Here is a 22,734-nt window from a genome sequence, read left to right on the forward strand (position 1 = left end):
TTTGCATAATAAACAGGAAGCTTATTGGTATATCCGCTCTCGGGTAGCGGAAGTGAGAGATGGTGACAGAAATACCAAATATTTCCATCACAAAGCATCTCAGAGAAGGAAACAAAATCTTGTTGCGGGCTTGTATGATAATGTTGGTGTTTGGCACGATAAAGATGATGATATGGAAGGGATTTTCGAGGGCTATTTTAATGACATTTTCACTACTTCCAGTCCGTCAGAGGGGAGTTTACAGGTGGTCTTGCAGTATATTAGTCCTATTATTTCGGATGCTTGTAACCAGAGTCTCCTGAGACCGTTTTCAAAAGAAGAAATCCATGCTGCTCTGCTACAAATGCATCCCTGCAAGGCCCCGGGGCCAGATGGTATGCATGCTATTTTTTATCAGCGTTTCTGGCATATTCTTGGTGATGATATTACAAATTTTGTTTGCAATATTCTACATGGTTCCATTTCCCCCAGCCGTGTTAACAAAACAAATATTGCTTTGATTCCAAAAGTGAAGCATTCTACTGTGGCTGCTGATTTCCGTCCTATAGCCCTCTGTAATGTCCTGTATAAGCTGGTTTCGAAAGCTCTGGTTATCAGATTGAAGGATTTTCTCCCTGATATTGTAACAGAAAATCAAAGTGTCTTTGTTCCAGGTCGGCTCATTACTGATAACGCTCTCATTGCTCTTGAGATTTTTCATTCCATGAAAAATAGGATTCGGAGCCTTCGAGGCACTATTGCTATGAAGTTGGACATGAGTAAAGCCTACGATAGGGTGGAGTGGGGCTTTTTGAGAAAGCTTCTTTTGACTATGGGTTTTGATGGGCGCTGGGTGAACCTAGTCATGAGTTGCGTTTCTACTGTTTCTTACTCTTTCATTGTAAATGGCGGAGTTTGTGGTTCTGTTACTCCTACTAGAGGGCTTCGTCAAGGTGACCCTCTATCCCCTTATTTGTTCATTTTAGTTGCTGATGCTTTCTCAAAAATGTTGCAGACTAAGGTTCAGGGTAAACAGATTCATGGGGCAAAAGCTAGTCGCAGTGGCCCTGAAATTTCTCACCTTCTATTTGCTGATGATAGTCTTCTCTTCACAAGAGCTACTAGACAGGAATGCACTCTGATTGTTGATATTCTCAACCAGTATGAGTTGGCTTCCGGGCAGAAAATTAATTATGACAAGTCAGAAGTTTCTTTTAGCAGAGGAGTCAGTACTGAACAAAAAGATGTTTTGGTGGGGATTTTGCAGATGCGGCAAGTAGAGAAACATGAGAAGTATCTTGGTATCCCTTCTATTAGTGGTCGATCGGAAAAAGCCATTTTTGATTCACTTCTTGATAGAATTTGGAAGAAACTCCAAGGATGGAAGAGAAGTTACTACATTCGAGCTGGGAAGGAAATTTTACTCAAATCAGTAATCCAAGCCATTCCGACATATCTTATGGGTGTATAAAATCTCGAGTGTGATTATTCAACGAATTCATTCGTTAATGGCCCGATTTTGGTGGGGAAGCTCGGATTCTCAAAGGAAGATTCACTGGAAAAAATGGGATTCTATGTGTACTTTGAAATGCTTGGGTGGAATGGGATTCAAAGATCTAAGTGTTTTTAATGATGCTCTCCTTGGGCGTCAGGCTTGGCGTCATGTTCATGCTCCACACTCCTTATTTGGGCATGTTATGAAGGCCAAGTATTTCCCTAAATGTGATTTTCTTGAGGCATCTATGGGTTACTCGTGCAGTTACTCTTGGAAAAGTATTTGGAGTTCAAAGGCGCTTCTGAAAGATGGATGTATTTGGAGAGTGGGAAGTGGTGAAAGAATTAATGTGTGGACCGATCCTTGGGTTGCTAGTGATGAGGGGCGTTTCATTTCGAGTGATCCGATTGTAGGAGTGGAAAAAGTGAGTGATCTTATTGACTCTTGCACCCATGAGTGGAAAGTGAATTTGATAGAAGAGAGCTTCCAGGAGAAAGATGTTAAGAGCATTCTAGCTATCCCTTTGAGTTTTTTGAATCTTGACGATGAAGTAACATGGGCTCTCACTAAGAATGGGCATTATTCTGTTAAAACGGCATACATGCTTGGGAAGGGAGGTAATCTTGACTCTTTTCATCAAGCATGGGTTGATATTTGGAGCATGGAAGCTAGTCCCAAGGTTAGGCATTTTCTTTGGCGGTTATGCACTAATTCTCTCCCTACTCGCTCTCTTCTTAAATTTTGCCACCTTATTGATGATGATGGGTGCCCATAGGGCTGTGGTGCTGCTGAATCCACGTCCCATGCAGTTTTTGAGTGCCCTCGGGTTTATGACGTTTGGGTAGAGTGTGGGTGTGCTGAGATGTGCATTGATGCTTCGAGTTTGTCAATGTGTGATCTAGTGGAGAGTTGGAGAAAGCTGGATAGGAAGAAAGTAATCAGAGGGATTTTTCTTGCGTGGTGCTTGTGGGGTGAAAGAAATCGCTGGATTTTTCAACAACAATGTACGCCCAATAAAATGTTGGTTGAACGAGTGTCGAGATTAGCTGATGAATATGGATCCTACACTGCTCGTATTTACAACCACGTTGCTGCAGCTTCTAGACCTAGTGTGAAGACGTGGCAACCCCCTCCACCAGGCGTGATTAAGCTTAACGTCGACGCCTCCTGTGCTGATGTAGGATGGACTGGTTTGGGAGTGGTGGGGACGTGACTCTAGTGGTGATGTGTTGTTTTCTGCTGTACGACGGATGAGAGCGTTTTGGAGTCCCGAAATTGCGGAGGCTAAGAGCATAGCCATGGCTATTCGGCTGGGCAAGGCCTTTGGTTATGATGATATTATTCTAGAGTCGGATTGCCAAGTGTTATTAATCTCTCGAAGAATGCCCTCTTTCTTTCGGATCTTTGATATTATCCTTCATGAGATATTAACTTCTTGTATTTCCTTTAAATCTATTACTTGGTCACATGTTAAACGTGATGGGAATTTTGTTGCCCACCACTTAGCAAGGCTAGTTCCGTTTGGTGTTGAACAGATTTGGGAAAACCACTCCCCTCCGGAGGTGGCGCCTATGTACTATTGGACAATTTGTCCTTAGTTAATCTAGCTTGCTTTTCCTCTCAAAAAAAAAAAAAAAACTTAATTTCCTAATAAAAAAAAAAACATTAAACACGCAACAACTAGAACATCATACCAACCCCTCACACAACTACACAAGTCACAATCACTAGTATAAAAAACATGTCTTTGTTAATCTAGAAAAGGCATGGCAAATGTAATTGATTCGACTTTTCTGACTATATTGGGGGTGTTAACCCGTTATTAAATGAATACTTTATAAGTACTTAGTTTATACTATTCAAGAAATGAATTGATGACTGAAGAATGAAGAATTTTATTTAGCCACCAAAAAAAACTAACACTTTTCTCTCGAACGATTCACTCGCCAATTATAAAGTTGCCTCTTTGTTTCTCTGCTTCGTTCTACGAAAGGTCAATTTTCTCTCTCCTCTTTTTTCTCTTCTTTCGTCTTCCATTGATGCTAGATTTTCAATTTCTTTAGTTCATACAGATTTTAGTTTCCTGTAATTACATTCATTTTTGCATTTTCTTTTTCCTAATTTCGCATTTTTCATTTGTCTGAATTTAATTCAATCAATTTTGTTAATGTATTCAATCATTTTGTTGTTTTTTAGGTTGATCATGTCGTTTTCAGAGGTCTTTCAACTCTCTCAAAAGCTTCGTTCTCGAGCTGTAAGTTTTTCTTTAATTAAATTATTTTTTAAAATTTTTAGTAGTATATCAATGTTTAGAAAAATTGCTGGAATTTGCTTTTATTTTTGACAAACAGAAAATGATTTTTTTGATTTAGATTTTCTGGTATATGATTTTGATGATGTTTATTTGATTTGAATCTGTACTTGCAGGGTCAGCAATCATGTTAAGCGGTTTCGTAAGATGGATTCAGATGCAAAGTTCTTCTAACCTTGTAAATTTTCTCTTCTTTTTTCTTCAATTCCTTCAAGTTAATCTATAACTATGCGAAATCGCCGGAAAAATGGCGTTAGTTAAACACAGTTGAAGAACATTGTAATTTGTATAGTAGTATTATTTTTAGCTTTAGTGTGTCTTGTATGAGCTCAATATGAAAGATGAGTGAGTATCATTTCTTTTAACGAGTAGGAAAGGTAGGATGTTTTATGATTCAACATCGAAGTGATACGAATTTTTAGTTGCTAGGACAAGAACTGTGAATTGACTACATTGTGGTTTTAGGTTAGAGAAGTTGAGTTGTTTAGTTTTGAGTTTAAGGTTGACATGAATGCTTCGTCAAGCTGATATGTTACATTTTTTGTTGACTGCTAACTGTTCGTTGTGTTGAGCTTATTTGACTTATCTTAATGAATTTTTTCTGTTGAGCAGGATCTTCGTTCGGAGTAACAAGAACTGATTCCTGAACAACAGGTTTGCTTGCTTTATTTTTATACGCTTTGCATTTCCTATGGTGGCTGTTTCTTGTCTAAATGTGTATCTTTCCGTAAGTTTCTTTTTAGTTTTACAACAAGACATTATTTCAAAAGTACAAATTATGTCACCAATGTCTAAAGATTTCACATTGTTGCCTTGAAGATTGGAGCTAGTTTTTAGTAAATGTAACATGATCTACTAGTATTTATTTGACTCCAAATTTGAAAGATTATCAAATTGTACCCAATTGTGTAGTTTAATGTTATAAATTCTTATTTGATGTCGAAATATTCATGAATTCCATATTTCTCGCCTATAGGACGACTGAAGAAAATAAAGACAAGAATATGGAAAGGTTCAGCTGGGAAAACAATCAACTGTTGACATGGTATTCAGCTTATCTGAAATTTATATTCTTATTTTTGTCTTCATCATTTACGGGTTTAACTTATAGACTTTTAGAAATGTTGTGCTCATTAGAACTAAATTTTTTTATAGAACTTGTAAGAAAAACCAGAGGATTTCCGGCCTTTGCTAATTCTCCTGTAAGTCTTCAAGGATCATGCCCAAATTAATTCATGTCCATTTGAGGTGTCAGAATACTTGTCTGACATGGGTGTGGTAGGCTATGCTTGTTGTATTGGATTAACAAACATAATCATGTTATATCATCACCAGTCATAACTGCAGTATTTCAATGACATTTTCTTAAGCCTATGTCAATTTACCACTTTAAAGTTGTCTATTTCTCATATAGAGTTGATGTAATAGGTATTGGGCGGAATGAGAGGAATGACTGGTTTACTTTGGGAAACATCCTTACTTGACCCAGACGAGGTATCGTACTCCTGTCTTGCTATCCAAATTTAAGTTCTCTCTGGTTGACTGAGAGTGATTTCCTGTATATTTGCTTCATTATTGATGGTTTCTTTGTAGGGTATTCGGTTTAGGGGCTTGTCTATACCTGAGTGTCAGAAAGTTTTACCAGCTGCAATTCCTGGTGGAGAGCCATTGCCTGAAGGTCTTCTTTGGCTTCTTTTAACCGGAAAGGTAAATCATTTAGCTTACTTATACAGGCTGCAGGCTTCTTGTATCCTTAACCATTGTTTCACTTGGTAATCTGTTTTTTTTTTGAAAAATTTGCTCTTGTAACTGGGTCTTAGTTTTTTTTTTCTCTCACAGTGATGTATAATATAACCTTAAAAATTCTGAATATATGATTTGATCTTCTGATTTGACATAAAGTTATTTTCTCCATGTGGTCAAAGATTACTCTTTTTTTCCAGTTCCTGAATATATTAGATTGAAGTTCCAAGAATTCAATCTATAATCTTAAACTCTTTGATATTGTATGAGGGAAACTCAATTTTGTGTTATGTCTAAGTTTGAAATTGTCAAATGTATTTTGGATACCATTTTTGACATATGAAACTTTAAAATTCACGTGCTGAATAATTCCAAATGTTTGTTTTCAATCGGTGTCGTCACATATGTAGAAAGAGATGAAATACTCTCGCTAACTTTCTCTTAACAGTTGAAGACTTGAGGTGCAAAATTACTTTTGAGAGACGGAATTCTATGGGTGAACTCTTAGGTACTTTATGTTAAAATGTATGAGAAATGCATGTCACATGCTTCATAAAAAAACTACTTATTGTTATCTTTCCGGATAGTCTAATCAACACAGCTAGCAAATATTAGGGGTTGAGATGTATGCTGCTATTCTTTGATGTTGCTATAACATGATATCTGTCAAATTCTTCTTTTCTTTTGTCATATGCTTAAGTTGTAGCCTCTCTCTGAAAACTCATATTCTCTATTTTGCTTTTTCATTTATTCAGGTTCCGAGCAAAGAACAAGTAGATGCTTTATCAGCGGAACTGCGACAACGTGCTTCAATCCCAGGTTTTCCTTTTATATAGAATAAAATTTTGCTGATCCATCTTTGCATTGCTAATGCTAGTTTTGGTTCCTACTGTTGTGTATTTTATAGGCATATCATGTTATATTTGTATGCTTGCTCACCAATTTTTTTCGCCTTATTTTTTTAACAGCATTTGTGTGTGTGTATTCTGGATTTTCTTTTTCTATTCATGAAATGATATAGGCGAGACTTTAGTACTATTCCAGAAGTACCATTAGTGATCAGTTATTTGGAATTTCTTTCTTTGGCTTTTTGTTCAGAATAGTTTTCTTGTTTTACTGGCATATGCTTCACCTCTTATTGATTAGAAATGCTTCTTTACGATGAGTGTTTATTATATAATTTACTGTAATTGCAGAACACGTGTACAAGACAATTGATGCGCTACCAGTTACTGCCCATCCAATGACTCAGTTTTGCACTGGTGTTATGGCCCTTCAGGTATTGATTTCTTTTTTACTAAAGAAATTAGTGTATGTCCCTGATTGATTACCCTTGCAAGTTCTTGGGCCTATGCTGTTGTTCATTGTTGTTACTGTGTAATTTTACTTCCATGATGATAGTTCCTAATGTTTCTCCTTTTTTTCTCCTTGTTCTTCTCTTCTAAGCTTTTCTTGGCAGTGACTGCTAGTCTGTTATAGTCCTCTTGAACCTGATGTACTGCATTGTATTGATGAAAGCCTCTAACTAATGATCTGTGGTTTATATTCTTTATGAGTTTTAATGTTGAACCCAGACCTTCTACCTTGAAGAGTTACTGCTAGAGTGTCGCTTATATCTAATTGCTCTTCTTTTTCAGGTTCAAAGCGAATTCCAGAAGGCTTATGAGAAAGGGATCCATAAATCAAAGTGAGTAGGTTGTTTTTGTGATGATCGCATTTTACCTGCCTTATATTTCTTCATCTATCCAATTGCTAAGGGTGATTCTGATTCTAGGTATTGGGAGGCAACATACGAAGACTGCCTTAGTTTGATTGCTCAAGTTCCTGTTGTGGCAGCTTATGTTTATCGGAGGTCTGTATACCTTATATGTTAATTAATTAAATATGGGGATTGCTCAAGTTCCTGCACGCTTACTGGCTATTTTTGTCAATTGATTAATAATGGGCAACTGGACATAGTTTGTGGTGTCTGGCCGTGGGTTGTCAGTTTGCTGATTATTGTTTTCCGTTGAAGGATGTTTAAGAATGGACAAATCATACCACTAGATGACTCCCTTGATTATGGTGGAAATTTCGCACAGATGTTGGGATTTGATAGCCCTGAGATGCTTGAGCTGATGCGGCTTTATGTCACAATTCACACGTAAGTACTGTTCAGATCTTTCAGATACCACATACTTTTACTTCAATTTGGGTATTGATAAATTGTTTTCTTTTGCAGTGATCATGAGGGTGGAAATGTTAGCGCACACACTGGCCATCTGGTAAAGTTTCTAATTTTTTACTTTCAGCTATGCATTTGTGGTATTCTTTTGAGCTCATGACTCATACTTGAGCATAGTAACACTGACCAGTTCTTACAACAATGTAGGTGGGTAGTGCACTTTCAGATCCTTATCTTTCATTTGCAGCTGCATTAAATGGATTGGCTGGCCCGCTCCATGGATTAGCCAACCAGGTATAATATTTTACTGCATCTCCTTTCATTTCTTTGGCAAATCCTACAAGATAAAATAGTAAAATTCATATATTCTGGTGGTTATATACACTTCTTATTGGACACTTTTTATGAGTAGATTATTGTAGATCTTATCGTACTCTATTGTGTAGGTAAACCTTCACAAATCTCCACTGAAGATGTTGTGCAAAATTGTGTCGGGGAAATTGCTTCAGTGGACAAACATTTGTTTTAGCCCTTTTTATCCCCTTTGGGTCGGATCTTTTTTATTTATTTTGCAATTTACAAGTTTTCTTCCTACTTAAAATCTGATGCTTGTGTATGCTCATTCCCGCACTTGAGGGCATGAACTTTGCTTCTACACCCAGACTCGTTACATCTTTTTATCCCATTCTTTAAACATGACTTGTAATAGTTTGTTCAATCCCGGAAAATTTTCATTTATGGTATTTGCTCATATAAGTGGCTGTCTTATCATTTAAGAGCCCGTTCCCGATTGCCTGTAAAGTTTAAACAAGTACAACGGGAGCTGCTCTTTAAGTTCTCTATGCCTATCTATTCCCTCCCTTATATCATATGCTTGATCCCGTTGCGCAAGTGACCTGAACGTGGTGGTGGTCTAGTTTTCATGTTTGATTTGTTCTTATGACAGGAAGTGCTGCTGTGGATTAAATCTGTTGTTGATGAATGTGGAGAGAATATCTCAACTGAACAGTTGAAAGATTATGTTTGGAAGACGTTAAACAGTGGCAAGGTAAGTTGATAAACTAGCAATAGGTACACTTTGTTATTTTTAACGAAAATAGCTATATAAACAGAATTGTAACCCCCTTTTCTTTCCCCTGCCAATTGCTTCTCATTTTCACGTTGTCCTTTGTAAGTAGTTGTATAGCTTCTTCCATTGTTTCATTATATGAAAACTTCTTTCACTTCTTAAACCATGATTCCCGATGGCAATATTGTGCCAGGTTATGGTTCGAAACTTTTAATCATTTATCTATGCTAAAACATACTTCAATAAAGCAACGTCTTATGCTAAAATTTCTTTCTTTTTGTTATAGGTTGTACCTGGATTTGGTCATGGAGTTCTACGAAAGACGGATCCTAGATACAGCTGCCAGAGAGAATTCGCGTTGAAGCACTTACCCAATGACCCACTTTTCCAAATGGTATTTTATTTTAAGATTATTTTGGCGCGCTTTCCTGAACTCAAAGCTTTTGAAATAATTTCGATTGAACATTTTTGCAGGTGTCAAAGCTGTACGAAGTGGTGCCTCCTATTCTTACAGAGCTTGGAAAGGTAAACTAAATTATCATTATCTTTTGCGATGCTTTTCTTAGATTTATATGAGTATATTTTAATTTATTGAATATTTTGAATCATGAAGGTAAAGAATCCCTGGCCGAATGTTGACGCTCATAGTGGAGTTCTGCTGAACTACTATGGTTTAACAGAAGCAAGGTACCCTTTGTTTCCTCATTTATATTCCTAATTTACCTTTCATTTTCCTTGTAATGCAACTTAATATCTCTTTTAACAGGTTCTATACAGTTCTGTTTGGGGTATCCAGGAGTCTTGGGATTTGCTCACAGGTTTGTTCATTAAATCTTTTTTGTCGAGTATTTACTCCCTCCATCCTGAACTCCTAATTTCATCGCAATTATTTGATTTTTGCACTATTCACATACCCCATTTTGTTCATAAATTTGTCACTATTGAAATAAAACAAATCCTAGTATATAAGGTGATTCGGATTTGTTTTAATGTATATTATATTATTATCCACTCTTTATAATTTCAACTATGAGATAATTCAACATATCAATAACGAAATTTGTGCATTTGTAATTGTGAAAGTCAAACTGTTGTACTTAAATTGGAACAGGTTGTATATGGAGTAAATTTCTTTGAAAATAAAATAACTTGTTGCATTTTCATTCTCATGCAGCTCATATGGGATCGAGCTCTTGGCTTGCCACTGGAGAGGCCAAAGAGTGTAACGATGGAATGGCTCGAAAAGTTTTGCAAGAAAGGAGCATAAAAACTGATGGCATATCAACTTTTTACTGTTCTTGGCGAATAGTATACAATAACCTAGATTCGTGATACAAGTATCCTTTTGGAAATGAAAGGATAGTGAGGAATTTAGGCCTCGTTTGGTTCACATGGGAAGTAATTTCCCATGGGAATTTACATTTCATGGGAAATTCTTTCCCATGTTAATTTCCTAGGAATTAGACAAAATTGTTTGGTTGCCACCATAGGAAATTGCATTTCCTAGGAAATTACTCACCAAGGGGGGGCTTGGTGAGTGATTTCCCATGTTTCATGGGAAATTCTATTTCCCTTGGAATTTGTATTTCCTATGTTTCTCTCATTTCCCTCCAACCAAACACAACACCCATAATGTATTTCCTAGGAATTTGTATTTCCAAGGGAAATAGCTTCCAACCAAACAACACCTTAGTATTCTTTATCTCTTGCAACAAGTGTTGCGTTTTGTATTTTTTTTCTTCTTACAAATACACGATTTGTAAGGATCGTCAAAACATGAGATTTAAATGTTAAAAATATGTGAGGAATTTTATTGAGGAAATCACCATTTGCAGATTATAGTGTTGTGTTGTCATATGTTTTAGGGCCGTTCTCTTCGGCATAAAACAACTTAATTGAACTAAACTGAAATGAATAGTGATACGTGAGAGTAAAAGTATTGTCCAGAGCTGAACTGAATTGATCTGAACTAAACTGGGGAAAATATGCCCTTAATCTGAACTCGAAGTGTTAAATTCTAGTTCTGGATTGAATTCGCCACTAGCTTGTTAGATTATTGATCTTATAAGTTTTAATTTGGTCTTATATTTGTTCTTTATTTTTTTCTAGAAGGTATATATGCTTTGAATATTTGAAAAGGTTTTAATTTTTTTTTTTTTTGCAAACATTTGTTCGTGCGATGTGGGTGAGAATTGTACATATGATGTTTGGCGGACCTTTTAATATAGGATTTATTTTGCTAAGTGGTGCTTATAATGCGTTGTCGTACAAATCTTCTAAATGCTTGTATGATTGACATAAAACACATGGGAAAAGAAAATTCATAGAAAGTAAAAAATTGTGGAGTGTACTTTCCGACGAAATGAATGAATCAACTTAACCCCTGTATTACACGAGCCTAATGTTATCTAAATGTTAAAAACTTGTAATCTATGTCACCATCTTAAAATAGTAATATTAAACTTAAAGTTAAATTTATGGTGAGATGGTATTATATGAAATTTCAACTATTTGTTATAAATAAAATTAGTTATTAGGTTCGAACTACGTCCCAGATAAAAAAATTTTCATTAATATAGAACCTGTTAAAAAGGATATTAAGGATATGTTTTGTTCAACTTATTTTGTCTTATCTTATCAGATCAACTCCCATAGGAGAGAAGGAGACCTCCATAACAGAGAAGACTAGTCTTCTCATATCAGAGCACAAGAAACTCTCATAAAGAGACTTGCCATGAATGAGATCATCCATGACAGCCCCTTACTGATAAAGGGAAAGGGGAAAAAAAAGGAGGCGGCTAGAGAGAAAAACTAGGCTTAGGGTTATTTGTCCCATAACCTCAAGATAGTTTTTTGAATTAACTATTTAAGGCCATATCAAGCATCAGTTAGTAAATTTTCAATTATTTTATGTCATTAGAACCATATGCCTATAATTAAATAGGAATATTCCCAAACTAAAATCGTCATAACATTTTTTTTGGGTGTTTGCACCCGGTTTACCCTTCGGGCTACATCCGGATCGAGGCCAAGTTCGGGATGGTTAGGTTCCATTCCTCTCTCAAGGATGTTGCGAGGATTCGAACACGAATCCGTTCTACCAAAACCAGTCCCATCATCAATGGACCAACACTTACTTGGTAAAATCGTCATAACATTTTGATGTATAGTACGTACGTTACCTCATGAAAGTCTGACGTATAATCTTACTACATCACTAATACGTTATTACAACATAACGCATAACTTACAAAAAAAAGGTTCAAAAATATATAACTGAAACATTTATTCACTGACCAAAAATAGAAATATAGGATACGTTTTGTATTGTGAATAATTGTGATAATTAATGGACATTCAACCAACTACTATAAAATAAAGAACATCTTCTCTGCATAACTTGGGATTATATTCATATTCATTTATATTAGGAATCACATTCAAAACAGAGAAAAAAAAATAAAGAAAAATGTCTACCATTGTTGCTCCAGAGAGAACGTCTCCTATTGATGATGCTCATGTTATCAAAAAAGCATGCAGAGGTTTTTTTATATATTTTTTCTCATTTGCCTTTCTTTTTTGTTGTAATCTTTTTAATTTAATGCTTTATTTCTAGAATTATTTTTCTGGTTTTTATATTATAAACATTCATTAATTACCATGCAATATTAGCTTCTTTTAGCATGTTCTTTTTTTTTTTTTTTTTTTTGAGGGGACTTTTAGCATGTTCTTTGATCCCAAGAACATGGGAATTTTTTTCCATAGAGTTTTAAATATGGTAGAAAAATATTAATCAAATTGTGAATAACCATTTTGTGTCCTTATTTGCAATTCTTATTATGTTAAAAATTTAATTTTCATGTTCGCAACGAGATTACACCGTAAAAATGTTCTTTTATAATTTTTGAGGGATGCAATTTACGTTCAGATACAACTCTACCTTGTAGAGTCTTACTAAAACTCCGGAAGATTTGAACTCGAAATTTATATCATACATATCTTGAGTCATCAAGACCCATATATAATGGCGTATAATGCGCTTGTGATACATGCGTCGTTGTACCTTTTCTTAAATTTAGTTACATTCACGTATGATATAATTTCGCAAAACTTGAAAGTTATTGAAATGTGGGTTTTATTTTCATTATTTGATTCATTGTATCAAATTTTGCTTAATTAAACCATCTTTTTTATTTTTTTCCTCGTGCTTTAGGATTAGGTACAGATGAAAATGCAATAATTTCATTATTGGGTCATCGAATGTCTTGTCAAATTAAGCTAATCAAACTAGCTTATCAAGAAGTATATCAAGAGGATCTCATTAATCAGCTTAAGTGTGAGATTTCAGGAGATTTTGAGGTTTGTTATAATAAAATCTCCTTGATTTTTTCCTAAATTTTATTGTATTAATCCCTCTGCCCCAAAATATAGTTCCCATTTTCATTTTGGGTGTCCCAAAATATAGTTCCTATTTCCATTTTTAGTTTCACATTTTTTCGTAATTTGTCTTAAAAAAAACCGTATCCCATCATTTATTTGCTTCTTAAATTTTGTATTTTCCTACCAAAATGTTACAGTTAATGCTCTTTCACCAATTATTCTTCATTCTCTCCCCTGAAATCATAAAATGAGAACTATATTTTAGGACGGAAGGAGTATTATTTTAGTACTTACCCATAATTACGTGCACGATTTTATTTCTTACAATCTTATTTTTTGCAATTAAGAAAGCTATATGTCAATGGGTTATAGATCCTGTTGAACGTGAAGCAATTCTAATTTTCGAAGCATTAAAGAAAGAAAAACCAGATTATAATTTAGTGGCAGAGATCGTTTGTACCAAATCTCCAGAAGAACTTCTTACACTTAAGCGTGCTTATCATAAGATCTACAAGCATGCTCTTGAAGAAGATGTTGCATCTCACACAAGAGGAAAAGTTAGAAATGTATGTTTTTACTATTGTTTGATAACTTAATTTACGTTACCATATTTATTTACGTGATAACTTAATAGTCATGTAGGTTAGATAGATCGGATAAAGAAATGATGATAAGTATATTATATAGATGAATTTTCATATTGATCGTATAACATTGATATTCTTGTTAGATTTTACTTTTTTTTTTTTTTTTTTTTTTTTTTTTTTGAAAGATTGTTAGATTTTACTTGTTAGTCGAAGAAACATTTATAACTTATTAAATAATCTTAGGAAAGGCCTATGAAAATTAGAAGATCCACCATAATCAATTGCAAATAACTTAGTTGTTTGATGGACATCAATTCGATTTGGTTCAGTTCAGCTCAACTCAGCTCCATTCTTTTATAACCATTTTGTTATATATTATTATTATGTTGGTTTAATTTATTTTACTAATTACTCTTATTATTATTATTATTATTATTATTATTTATTTTATATCATAATTATTTATTATTATTATTATTATTTCTATATATTATTTGTTTATTACAGTTTTACTCATTATTAACTATTAGAAGGAACATGGTTTAGGTTAAAAGCACAAATAAATCCACGTTTTTTAGCCCATAAACCCATCAAATCGCGTCAAAACGGTTTATGATGTAATTTTGCGTGGTCCGACTCAATCATTATTTTTATTACTAAATATTATTATATTATTAAATCTAATTATTAAAATAGTAATAATAATTTACTTCTTATATATTATTGTTATTATATAATCATCATCAAGTATTAATATATTAATACAAATAATAAAATAATTATTATTAATTATCATTAATTATTATTATTATTAATTTATTATTATTTAATATTATTTATTCATAACTACGGAGTATCATTTAAAAATATCCAAAATATTATTATTATTATTACTTATTATTATAATTATTATTTAATATTCATATTATTATTGTTTAAATATTATCTATATATTTGTTACATTCAACTTAATTCAATTCAGTTCAGTTCAGCTATTTATGCCGAAATAGGCCCTAAGTTAGCTTTCATTGATGCTTATTTGAGTCTTATCGTGATTTCTGGATATAAAAAATCGTCAAATTTCTATAAAGATATATCGAGGTTGAGATACAATGAAAATTTATTCAAATTAGGGAGTTAATTTTTGGTATAATGTTTGTATCATTAATTAAGGGACTTAATTCACTCTTTTTTCTTTGTAGTTTTTGGTGGGAATTGTAAGCACTTACAAGTACTATGGTGATGAAATTGATGAGATACTAGCATATTCAGATGCAACCACTCTACATGATGAAATTCAAGATAAAAAATCTATACATGAAGAGATCATAAGAATTATCACTACAAGGAGCAAGCAACAACTTTTGGCTACTTTCAACCATTTCAAGGACATTCATGGGACAACTATTACAAGAGTATTATACACTCTTAACCATCTTCCATTTACATACTTCCTCCGTTCCATAATAAGTGAAACACTTCTCTAAAAAAGCTCTCACATAAAAGAGAGAAGTGTTTCACTTATTATAGAACGGAGGAAGTATTAACTACTAACAAGCTTTGATATTCAATATAAGCATGGATAAAAACTCTGATTTTTCGCGCTAATCAGTAATTTAAAATGGTTTAATTAGGCTCTAAGAGGCACCCCAGAACATGAATTTTTTGAGACAATAAGAGTGGCCATCAAATGCATCAGTTACCCTCAAAAGTACTTTGCTAAGGTATGAATTTGAGATGTCACTAATCACAATATCTTGACACACACCCCACACACACACACAGATTTTCAAGTGCTAGTATGCTAATCAGAGCTAGTTTTTCTTCCGGTTTCAAAAGATCTTGCGCAAGGCGATTATGGACTTGGAACAGATGAAGATGTACTTACTCGTGTGATCGTTACACGAGCAGAAATCGACTTGAAAGATATAAAGGAATTATACCTAGAAAGGAACAATACTTCACTTGATCAAGCAATAGCTGGAGATACTTCTGGAGATTACAAAGCATTTCTTTTAACTTTGTTAGGAAGTGAAGGGTATTGATTTACATTGAATGTAAAACATTTTGTTAGTCTTAATTAAAGGTATTATTCTCTTTAACTGCAATAAAACTTCAGTTTTAGATCATTAGTTTTGGTTGGTTTTGTTCCAGTTTTAAGGCATTAAATCATGTTTAGTGGATGGAAACATAGTTGGTTTCCCAACCAAATAGCAGAATTGAATGCACTTTAGCAGTTTTTCTTTTGTAGAAATGATGTTCTTGATCAATGAAGCTTTTCCCCTATGTCTCTTTACACTTTAAAATCAAAAGATATGCAATACACTTGAAATTCAACCTCAAAAAGAATCAAGGTATTGAAATCTTAAAACGCAAGTTCTAGGACTTATTGCATGTAATTAGGACGGATCAGATTCAATCAAGTGCAAACATAAGGTGAAACCGATGCTAACAAGATCCACTCAATGAGTTTCATTCATATAAGTTCAAGTGAAGACGTAAGATAATGCTCCATTTAGGTTATTCTTTCCGAAAGAAAGAAGAATAACTCCTCAAGTTCACGGCAAAACCGAATTTGTGGATTTGGGAATACGCCCACATATGACTTTGATTGCAAAATTTGAACAATTCTTTCAAATAATCAGTAACTTACATACAAATATACAATGTTTGATCACAAACACGGAGAAGATACAAAATGTGGGATTCACTAGCAACAAAATTTTAGAAAGATACAATGGTATATGAAGAAGACAACCCAAGACTTCAGTCGATGATATTCCTCCAAGTATTAGTAAAGCTATTCCCTTTTTTTCAACAGGCTTCACTATTAATCCTTCTAAGCGGCTGCAGACTGCACTTTTGTTGGTGCCATGTTCTTCTTAACAACAATGAATAACTCACTCGCTCAACCATTCTCGGGAGCACCAACTTTTGCAGGTCCAGAGCTCACAAGTAAGTACTGTCGGATCAGATGATCTATAGGGGGCGAGCAATTTAGTTGTACGATAATTGTCTACTCAACAGAACTTCATCGGGACTTTCCTCATCACCCCAATCACACTTAAAGAGCTCCGCATTTCCAGCACAGAGACCGGCTGTGAGGGTGGGGGACATTGGGGGTGCATAAGAACCACCTGTGACGAGATACTAGTGCATTAGTTCCTATTCTGAGTTGGGATATTCACCTAACTGCTATGTGGAAAACTAAAGCACAAAATATAAGGGTGTTGATGTTTAAAAAAGATTGTAATGATATATTGAAAAGCCATAAATTATAAAACTTTCATTGTAACCAACATGTACTAGGAAAGATTGATGATTGAATACCTTTAAAGGATGGCAATTTCTCCATAATATCCCTGGTCATCTGCAACAAGATTGTTCCAGAGATGACAACAATAAAGCCGCATATTTCTGATGCAATGGCTCCTCCATCTTGACCATCCCAATCCTGTCAACATTTAAGATGTTTTAAAACTATTGTATCTTCAGTTTCAGCAACGAAAAAACTACACCAGTAACATATCTTATTTAGTTCGGTGATATCATGTATAAATCCATTAATTCGAGAAGATTCAAGTTAACAGCCAGCCAGATATCACACAACATAGCGACTTCACTTGCTTTTCTGTTATACTATTCTTATTCTTTCTTAATGCTTTCACAAACTGGGAAAATTATTGTTGATTCTTTATCAAATACCACTACAAAGTCTACTATGCGTTTCTTAGATCTAATTTTTGTGTACATTTTGACAGCCAATTTGTCATAATTGATAGTCTACTTCTCCGACAGGCTACAATGAAAGATTATATTGCATCATTGGCAGTTTAGAGACTGCATTTCTGTTACATTTTCCATAACATCTGTTACACTCTACTTCAAGAAGGACAGATTGGAGTATGGAACTGAATATTCAATTAGAAAAAATGATGAGCTGAACTTACCTTGAACATTATCACACTCGCAAGAATCGTTAGTGTTGTGAACATAACATAATATATAGGGGACACAACCACAGTGTTAAAAGAATCCAGAGCCTGAAAAGTATTAGAAATTAGATGTTATACAAAGTTACAAAAAGATGATGAACTTTGATGCGTTAAACATGCATCTAGATTAGTACATCAGAATGCAAGGTCACAAATGACGTAGATAAGAAACATCAACAGCGCGACAGCCATGGTGTGTCTATTGATAGTCAATATGTAAATACTCTTCTGATTAGTATAGAATAATATTATGCAATATTATATTTCCTTGTATACGTGGGCTTCCTACTAATTATGTTAGGACCTACCTTGTAGCCCTAGCCTATATCTTAATGATCAATGTGAGACTCTCCGATCAGGGATTGCCCATAATCTTTCATCTATCACTCGAAAGTAGAAGAACAGATACAGGATTTGCTCTCCCATTTGAAACATAAAGATTAAATTCGAAGCACAGATACAGGATTTGCTCTGGCTATCAAACAAAATATGCTTCAATCATGTGAAATGGAGCAGGGATGTTGGGATTTCATCTTCAAAGTCACAACAAAGCCATAAAAAAGATATGAAATCCACATATTATAAAGACATATAAGTATATAAGACTAGCTCATCATACCAGGAGAACCAGCTTTCAATTACAAACCTTATTCAAATAATTCATTTGAGTGATGATGCATGTCATGAGAACCACTGTGAAGAACCATGTTTCTGGGTAGAATAACTGATTGTTTCCTTCAAATGTCAATTTCAACGAAATGCCAAGGGCTTTGACGCTCATAACCTGCATACATATTGAAGCATTTTCAGACACAAATTAACTATGAGAAAGTTATAAGATCTCTGAAATAGATGATGCACTCCAAGAGATACCATAAACACAATTATAAGCACGAGTAATCTTTATAAACTTAAAGAACCATTAAAATTTTAATGTCAGGAAGTCTTCATTTTAGTCAATAGCTTGCTTAAAGCAAAAGTAGGAGGAGTTCCAGCCTACAGTATGAGACTAGTAATTATTTGGCCAATTGAAGTTGAACCGAATTTGGACTCCAAGGGAAAAACAATTTAACTTGATTTAATCCTTGGAATCATTGTTCTTTCAGTAACTTAAAGTCAATAAACACATATAAGAGCATTATTGGTGTTTTTGCATACTTTATTCTAAGATCAGCTAATGTCTCTGAAAAAAGAAGTAGAATAGAGGTCCTTACCGAGAGAGAACCCATCAAGGAACAAATTCCGGTGAAAACCAGCACATTTGAGTGTCCACACATTGGTGCAAAGTAAAATACCAGAATGAACACCAACACGAGGACCGAGCCAACATAAACAAGAAATGCTGGAAACAAAACCACAGATACTATAATAAGGTTAGATGCTTTCATCAAATAAATCGCGCAAAGCTAACAAGTACACCAAAAAACACTTACCCATCTCAGTGGCCATGTTCCATATTTCTTGTACAGATGTGATAGCATGCTCTTGTGGTGCATGAATTACTATGATGACAGAGCCAACAATGCACATTACACAGCCTAAGACTCCCAACTTGTTTAATCTCTCTTTTAACATAAAATGAGCCAATACAGCACTGCACCACATCAATTAAACACTTATCACACCAATCAATCCAATCATCATATGATTTAAGAACAAATTTAATTGAGGGAGAAAAAAAGTCATAAGAAGTACCTCACAATAATGCTCAAGGCTCCTAATGGTGTAACAAGAATTGCTGGAGCAAATGCATATGCCACAAAATTTGCAATCTCACCAACAATCACTATACCCAAATCACACAATCAAAGTTATTTTAATCCCAAAAAGTACTTCCTTCGCCTGAAAAAATTGAAACGCTTCTCTCTTTTATGTGAAAGCCTAAAAAGCGTTTTATTTATTTCATAACGGGTGAAGTATTTTATTTTATTTTCATAAATGGTTGCCCATAATCCAGATTGAAGAACAACCCACATATTAAAAATCTCTACATTCCCAAAATATTAAATGATCATCAAAATACTAAACAACCCACAATAATCTTAGCTCTGAAATACAATTACAAATAGATAGAGAGGTCAAAACACTTACTCATGAATAATCCAAACCACCATAAAGGCTCAAATAGATATGAATATCCACCATGACCTGGAAAATTTTAAAAAAAAAAAAAAATCCTCATAATTCAAAAAAAAAAAACCCAAAATCAAGAATGATGAAAAAAGATAGAATTTTTATACCAGCTCTGATTCCAGAAGCTCCAGCTTTCCATAATCCTTTCTTTTTAATGATGAAACTAGCTCCAATGAAACCGCTTGATGAAAGAGCTAATCCAAACCCAATTACATTATCTTTGGAAAAAGCCATTTTCGAAGAAAATTATTCAAATTTTCTTCTCTTTTTTTTTCTCTCTCTCCAAATTCTTGTTTTGCCAAGTCATTTAAGCATGTTTTTGAAGGCACCCACCTTCTTTTGTGTATTTTTAATTTGTTGGGTGTTTTTGCTTCGTCGTTTGATTGAACAAAATACGCGGGGTGTGGCCAATTATTTGTATATGCATTGAGTTGAGTCAATGATAATGATGGGTCTAACAAAGTACTCCAACTCAACTATTCATCTTGTTTCTTCACCTAATTCTAACTAGTTGCATATGCACGCGATCCATGCATCGACAATTTTATGTAGTTATAAACAAATTGACATATTTTTTATCTAAAATTATTTTGATAGAGATGTAAATTATTGAGGTTCTCTCGTAGATGTTATTATCTTTTTAAATTAAAGGTGAATGATTTTAAACTATTCAATATCCTCACTGTAAAATTTAGTCGATGATTTAATAATTTTCTTTTCAGCGACTTCAGTATAGTTCTTTAACAATTATAGATGTTAATAAACCATATTGTTTGAACTTTGTAAATATGAAATATTATGTTATCACGATATGTTGCTAACTATTTTTGGTTGAAGATTCTAATTGATTTCGTGAATTGATTGTGTCAATCTAGTTTGTCAAGTTATTAATGGTATTGCATATTCCATTCATATGGCAAGTTTTATTGATTCTCATTTTTCAATTTTTTATATGAAAAATGTATTATTTAAAATTATTAAAGGGTATTTTAGTCACTTCAAAAGAGGACACCACACCTCCTCCTAGGGCTGGCAATGGGTCGGGTTGGGTCAAGATCAGGTTGGGTTGACGGATTGGCGGGTTGAGAACCCCTTGACCCAACCTGACCTGTTAACTTAAACTGGTTGAAATTAAATTTACAATCCAACCCAACCTTATGATAAACGGGTCAACCTTCAAGTCGACCCGTTTAATTTTTTTTCGTGTTTTTTCTAGAAATAAAAAATAAAAACAACATAATTTATTTGCAAATAACAGTAGGCAGCAAATTAAAATTAAGTCATTACATAACCATATGATAATATTGTTCAAAATCAACATAACTTTTGTTCAAAATCAACGCAAATGTTCAAAATTAACATCATTAAAACTTCATAAGCAATTGTTCAACCTTAAATGTAATGACTAAGTCATAATAAGCAAAAGCAGTAGAGGACTCCAAATTTTTTTTAGGGATTTTTTTAGCTTATTTTTTCATAAATGGGTTAGGTGGGTCATAATCAGGTTGGAATTTTCAACCTGACCCAACCCAATTAATTAAACGAGTTGGATCAAGTCGACCCATTTAATTAAACGGGTTCAAATATTTGACCCACCCTATTATTAATGGGTTGGTTTCGGGTTGGGTAGTATTTTGCCAGCTTTACCTCCTCCCTTGGCTTATATAATAGAGATTATGAGATTCAACTAAAGTTTCAATTCTTTTTTTTTTTAATGGAATGTTTTATAAATCATTTTCCTTTATTTATTACTATTTTTCAAGGTTCTTTAGGAAATATTCCGAAATAACATGTAATTTTAGCATTGAAAATTATAGTTATAACTCAAAAATATTTTTTTTTTAATTCCTTGTCCAAATGATTTTAATGACCTAATGCCTACTAGGCTCCAAGTGCTAGGAGTTATGTTCCTCCCTTTCGAGGAGCGATAAAACGCTTATCATGAGCGGCAATCTATAACCATTCACAGCCATATATTATTAAAAAAGGTTGGTGTGGCACCTCTGTCAGGGAAAAAAAAACATATTTATATTAATAAAATATTGTGAAAAGCATTAAATTAATATTGAGCCAAAAAGTGACACTGACAAATTTTCCCACAAAAAGTACAATTAAGAACCCATGTTTGTGTATTTGGAACCCTGGTTATTGTTAAATCAACTCTTGTTTGTGTGTTTCTAAAATTCATGTTTTTGTTAACTCAACCCATGTTTGTAAAATAGTAAACATGTGATCTCTGCGATAAAAAGTTGCATTGATTTGTGTGTCCCATTCAACTTTTCCTCTCCAAAGTATAATTGATTATTGATACAAATCCCTATTCGTGTATTTGAAACCCTGATTATTGATAAATCAACCTCTATCGTGGGTTTGAAGCCCATGTTTTTTGTTAACTCAATCCTTATTTGTGTATCTCTTTTCCATTTCCATTCCCTAGTCAATTCCCTAATACTATATTGACTTCATTTAATTGTTAAATCACCACTTTACCCCTTTTTAAATTGTTAAATTACGCATTTATCCCTATAAGTGATAGGGATAGACCGCTCATGATGAGCGTCTTATCACTACTCCCCCCCTTTCTACCTTTTATCTCCCCGATTTCTTGCCAGCAAAAGGCATTGTAGTCGGCAGTGAAGGCTATGTAGTTGAGTTAATAGAAACTAATTTGATAATGGGAAATAAGGGGTTTAAAGAAGTCAATATTTAAGATTTGAACTTTTCTGGTTAAAAATGGCATATAATGTATCAATGTGTTACTCAAATCTCGAAATATTTTATAACTTATAAGGTATTTTTGAGCCAAAAAAGCTCAAAAAAAAAATTAGGGCAAAAATATTTTTAAAAGGTACTCCCTTTGCTTTTATTTATTTGCTAC

General features: G+C 33.9%; 4 protein-coding genes across 4 annotated transcripts; 3 read left to right on the plus strand and 1 right to left on the minus strand.

The window, feature by feature from the left end:
• The first annotated feature begins 1,487 nt into the window (after positions 1–1,487).
• LOC130591219 (uncharacterized) lies at positions 1,488–2,687 on the plus strand. Its single transcript, XM_057394168.1, has 2 exons — positions 1,488–2,153; positions 2,250–2,687. Exons 1-2 carry the CDS (start codon positions 1,488–1,490, stop codon positions 2,685–2,687), a joined length of 1,104 nt encoding a protein of 367 aa, XP_057250151.1.
• A 2,137-nt stretch (positions 2,688–4,824) lies between these two features.
• LOC104890070 (citrate synthase, mitochondrial) lies at positions 4,825–10,448 on the plus strand. The gene is made up of 16 exons (XM_057394535.1): positions 4,825–4,830; positions 5,214–5,279; positions 5,379–5,492; positions 6,284–6,347; positions 6,725–6,807; positions 7,166–7,215; positions 7,303–7,380; positions 7,543–7,671; positions 7,750–7,792; positions 7,900–7,986; positions 8,639–8,740; positions 9,048–9,155; positions 9,236–9,286; positions 9,375–9,448; positions 9,528–9,579; positions 9,936–10,448. Exons 1-16 carry the CDS (start codon positions 4,828–4,830, stop codon positions 10,026–10,028), a joined length of 1,197 nt encoding a protein of 398 aa, XP_057250518.1. The 5' UTR covers positions 4,825–4,827; the 3' UTR covers positions 10,029–10,448.
• Positions 10,449–11,571: 1,123 nt separating this feature from the next.
• LOC104890069 (annexin D8) lies at positions 11,572–15,773 on the plus strand. The gene is given in 7 exon segments (XM_057393796.1): positions 11,572–12,303; positions 12,975–13,120; positions 13,489–13,707; positions 14,931–15,143; positions 15,363–15,452; positions 15,568–15,583; positions 15,586–15,773. Coding segments are annotated over 7 exon segments (945 nt in total). The 5' UTR covers positions 11,572–12,230.
• Positions 15,774–16,294: 521 nt separating this feature from the next.
• Positions 16,295–20,273, minus strand: LOC104890067 (probable magnesium transporter NIPA6). Its single transcript, XM_010675426.4, has 9 exons — positions 19,964–20,273; positions 19,815–19,871; positions 19,419–19,509; positions 19,157–19,317; positions 18,938–19,065; positions 18,370–18,507; positions 17,679–17,771; positions 17,059–17,182; positions 16,295–16,865 (listed from the first exon to the last, which is right to left on the minus strand). Exons 1-9 carry the CDS (start codon positions 20,088–20,090, stop codon positions 16,726–16,728), a joined length of 1,059 nt encoding a protein of 352 aa, XP_010673728.1. The 5' UTR covers positions 20,091–20,273; the 3' UTR covers positions 16,295–16,725.
• Between the last annotated feature and the right edge of the window lie 2,461 nt (positions 20,274–22,734).

Source organism: Beta vulgaris, chromosome 4 (assembly GCF_026745355.1).
Source record: "Beta vulgaris subsp. vulgaris cultivar EL10 chromosome 4, EL10.2, whole genome shotgun sequence".
Classification (NCBI taxonomy): Eukaryota; Viridiplantae; Streptophyta; class Magnoliopsida; order Caryophyllales; family Amaranthaceae; genus Beta; species Beta vulgaris.

Bases quoted from the DNA above. Each gene is read 5' to 3' on its own strand.
- LOC130591219 (XM_057394168.1), top strand. From the start codon at position 1,488: ATGGCCCGATTTTGGTGGGGAAGCTCGGATTCTCAAAGGAAGATTCAC. The intron at 2,154-2,249 runs GTTAGGCATTTT...GGGTGCCCATAG, and splicing joins GCATGGAAGCTAGTCCCAAG to GGCTGTGGTGCTGCTGAATC.
- LOC104890070 (XM_057394535.1), top strand. The intron at 6,808-7,165 runs GTATTGATTTCT...CTTCTTTTTCAG, and splicing joins CTGGTGTTATGGCCCTTCAG to GTTCAAAGCGAATTCCAGAA. The intron at 9,449-9,527 runs GTACCCTTTGTT...CTCTTTTAACAG, and splicing joins TATGGTTTAACAGAAGCAAG to GTTCTATACAGTTCTGTTTG.
- LOC104890067 (XM_010675426.4), bottom strand. From the start codon at position 20,090: ATGGCTTTTTCCAAAGATAATGTAATTGGGTTTGGATTAGCTCTTTCA. The intron at 19,872-19,963 runs GTATAAAAATTC...AAAATTTTCCAG, and splicing joins AGCTTCTGGAATCAGAGCTG to GTCATGGTGGATATTCATAT. The intron at 17,183-17,678 runs GTAAGTTCAGCT...AAATGTTGACAG, and splicing joins CGAGTGTGATAATGTTCAAG to GATTGGGATGGTCAAGATGG.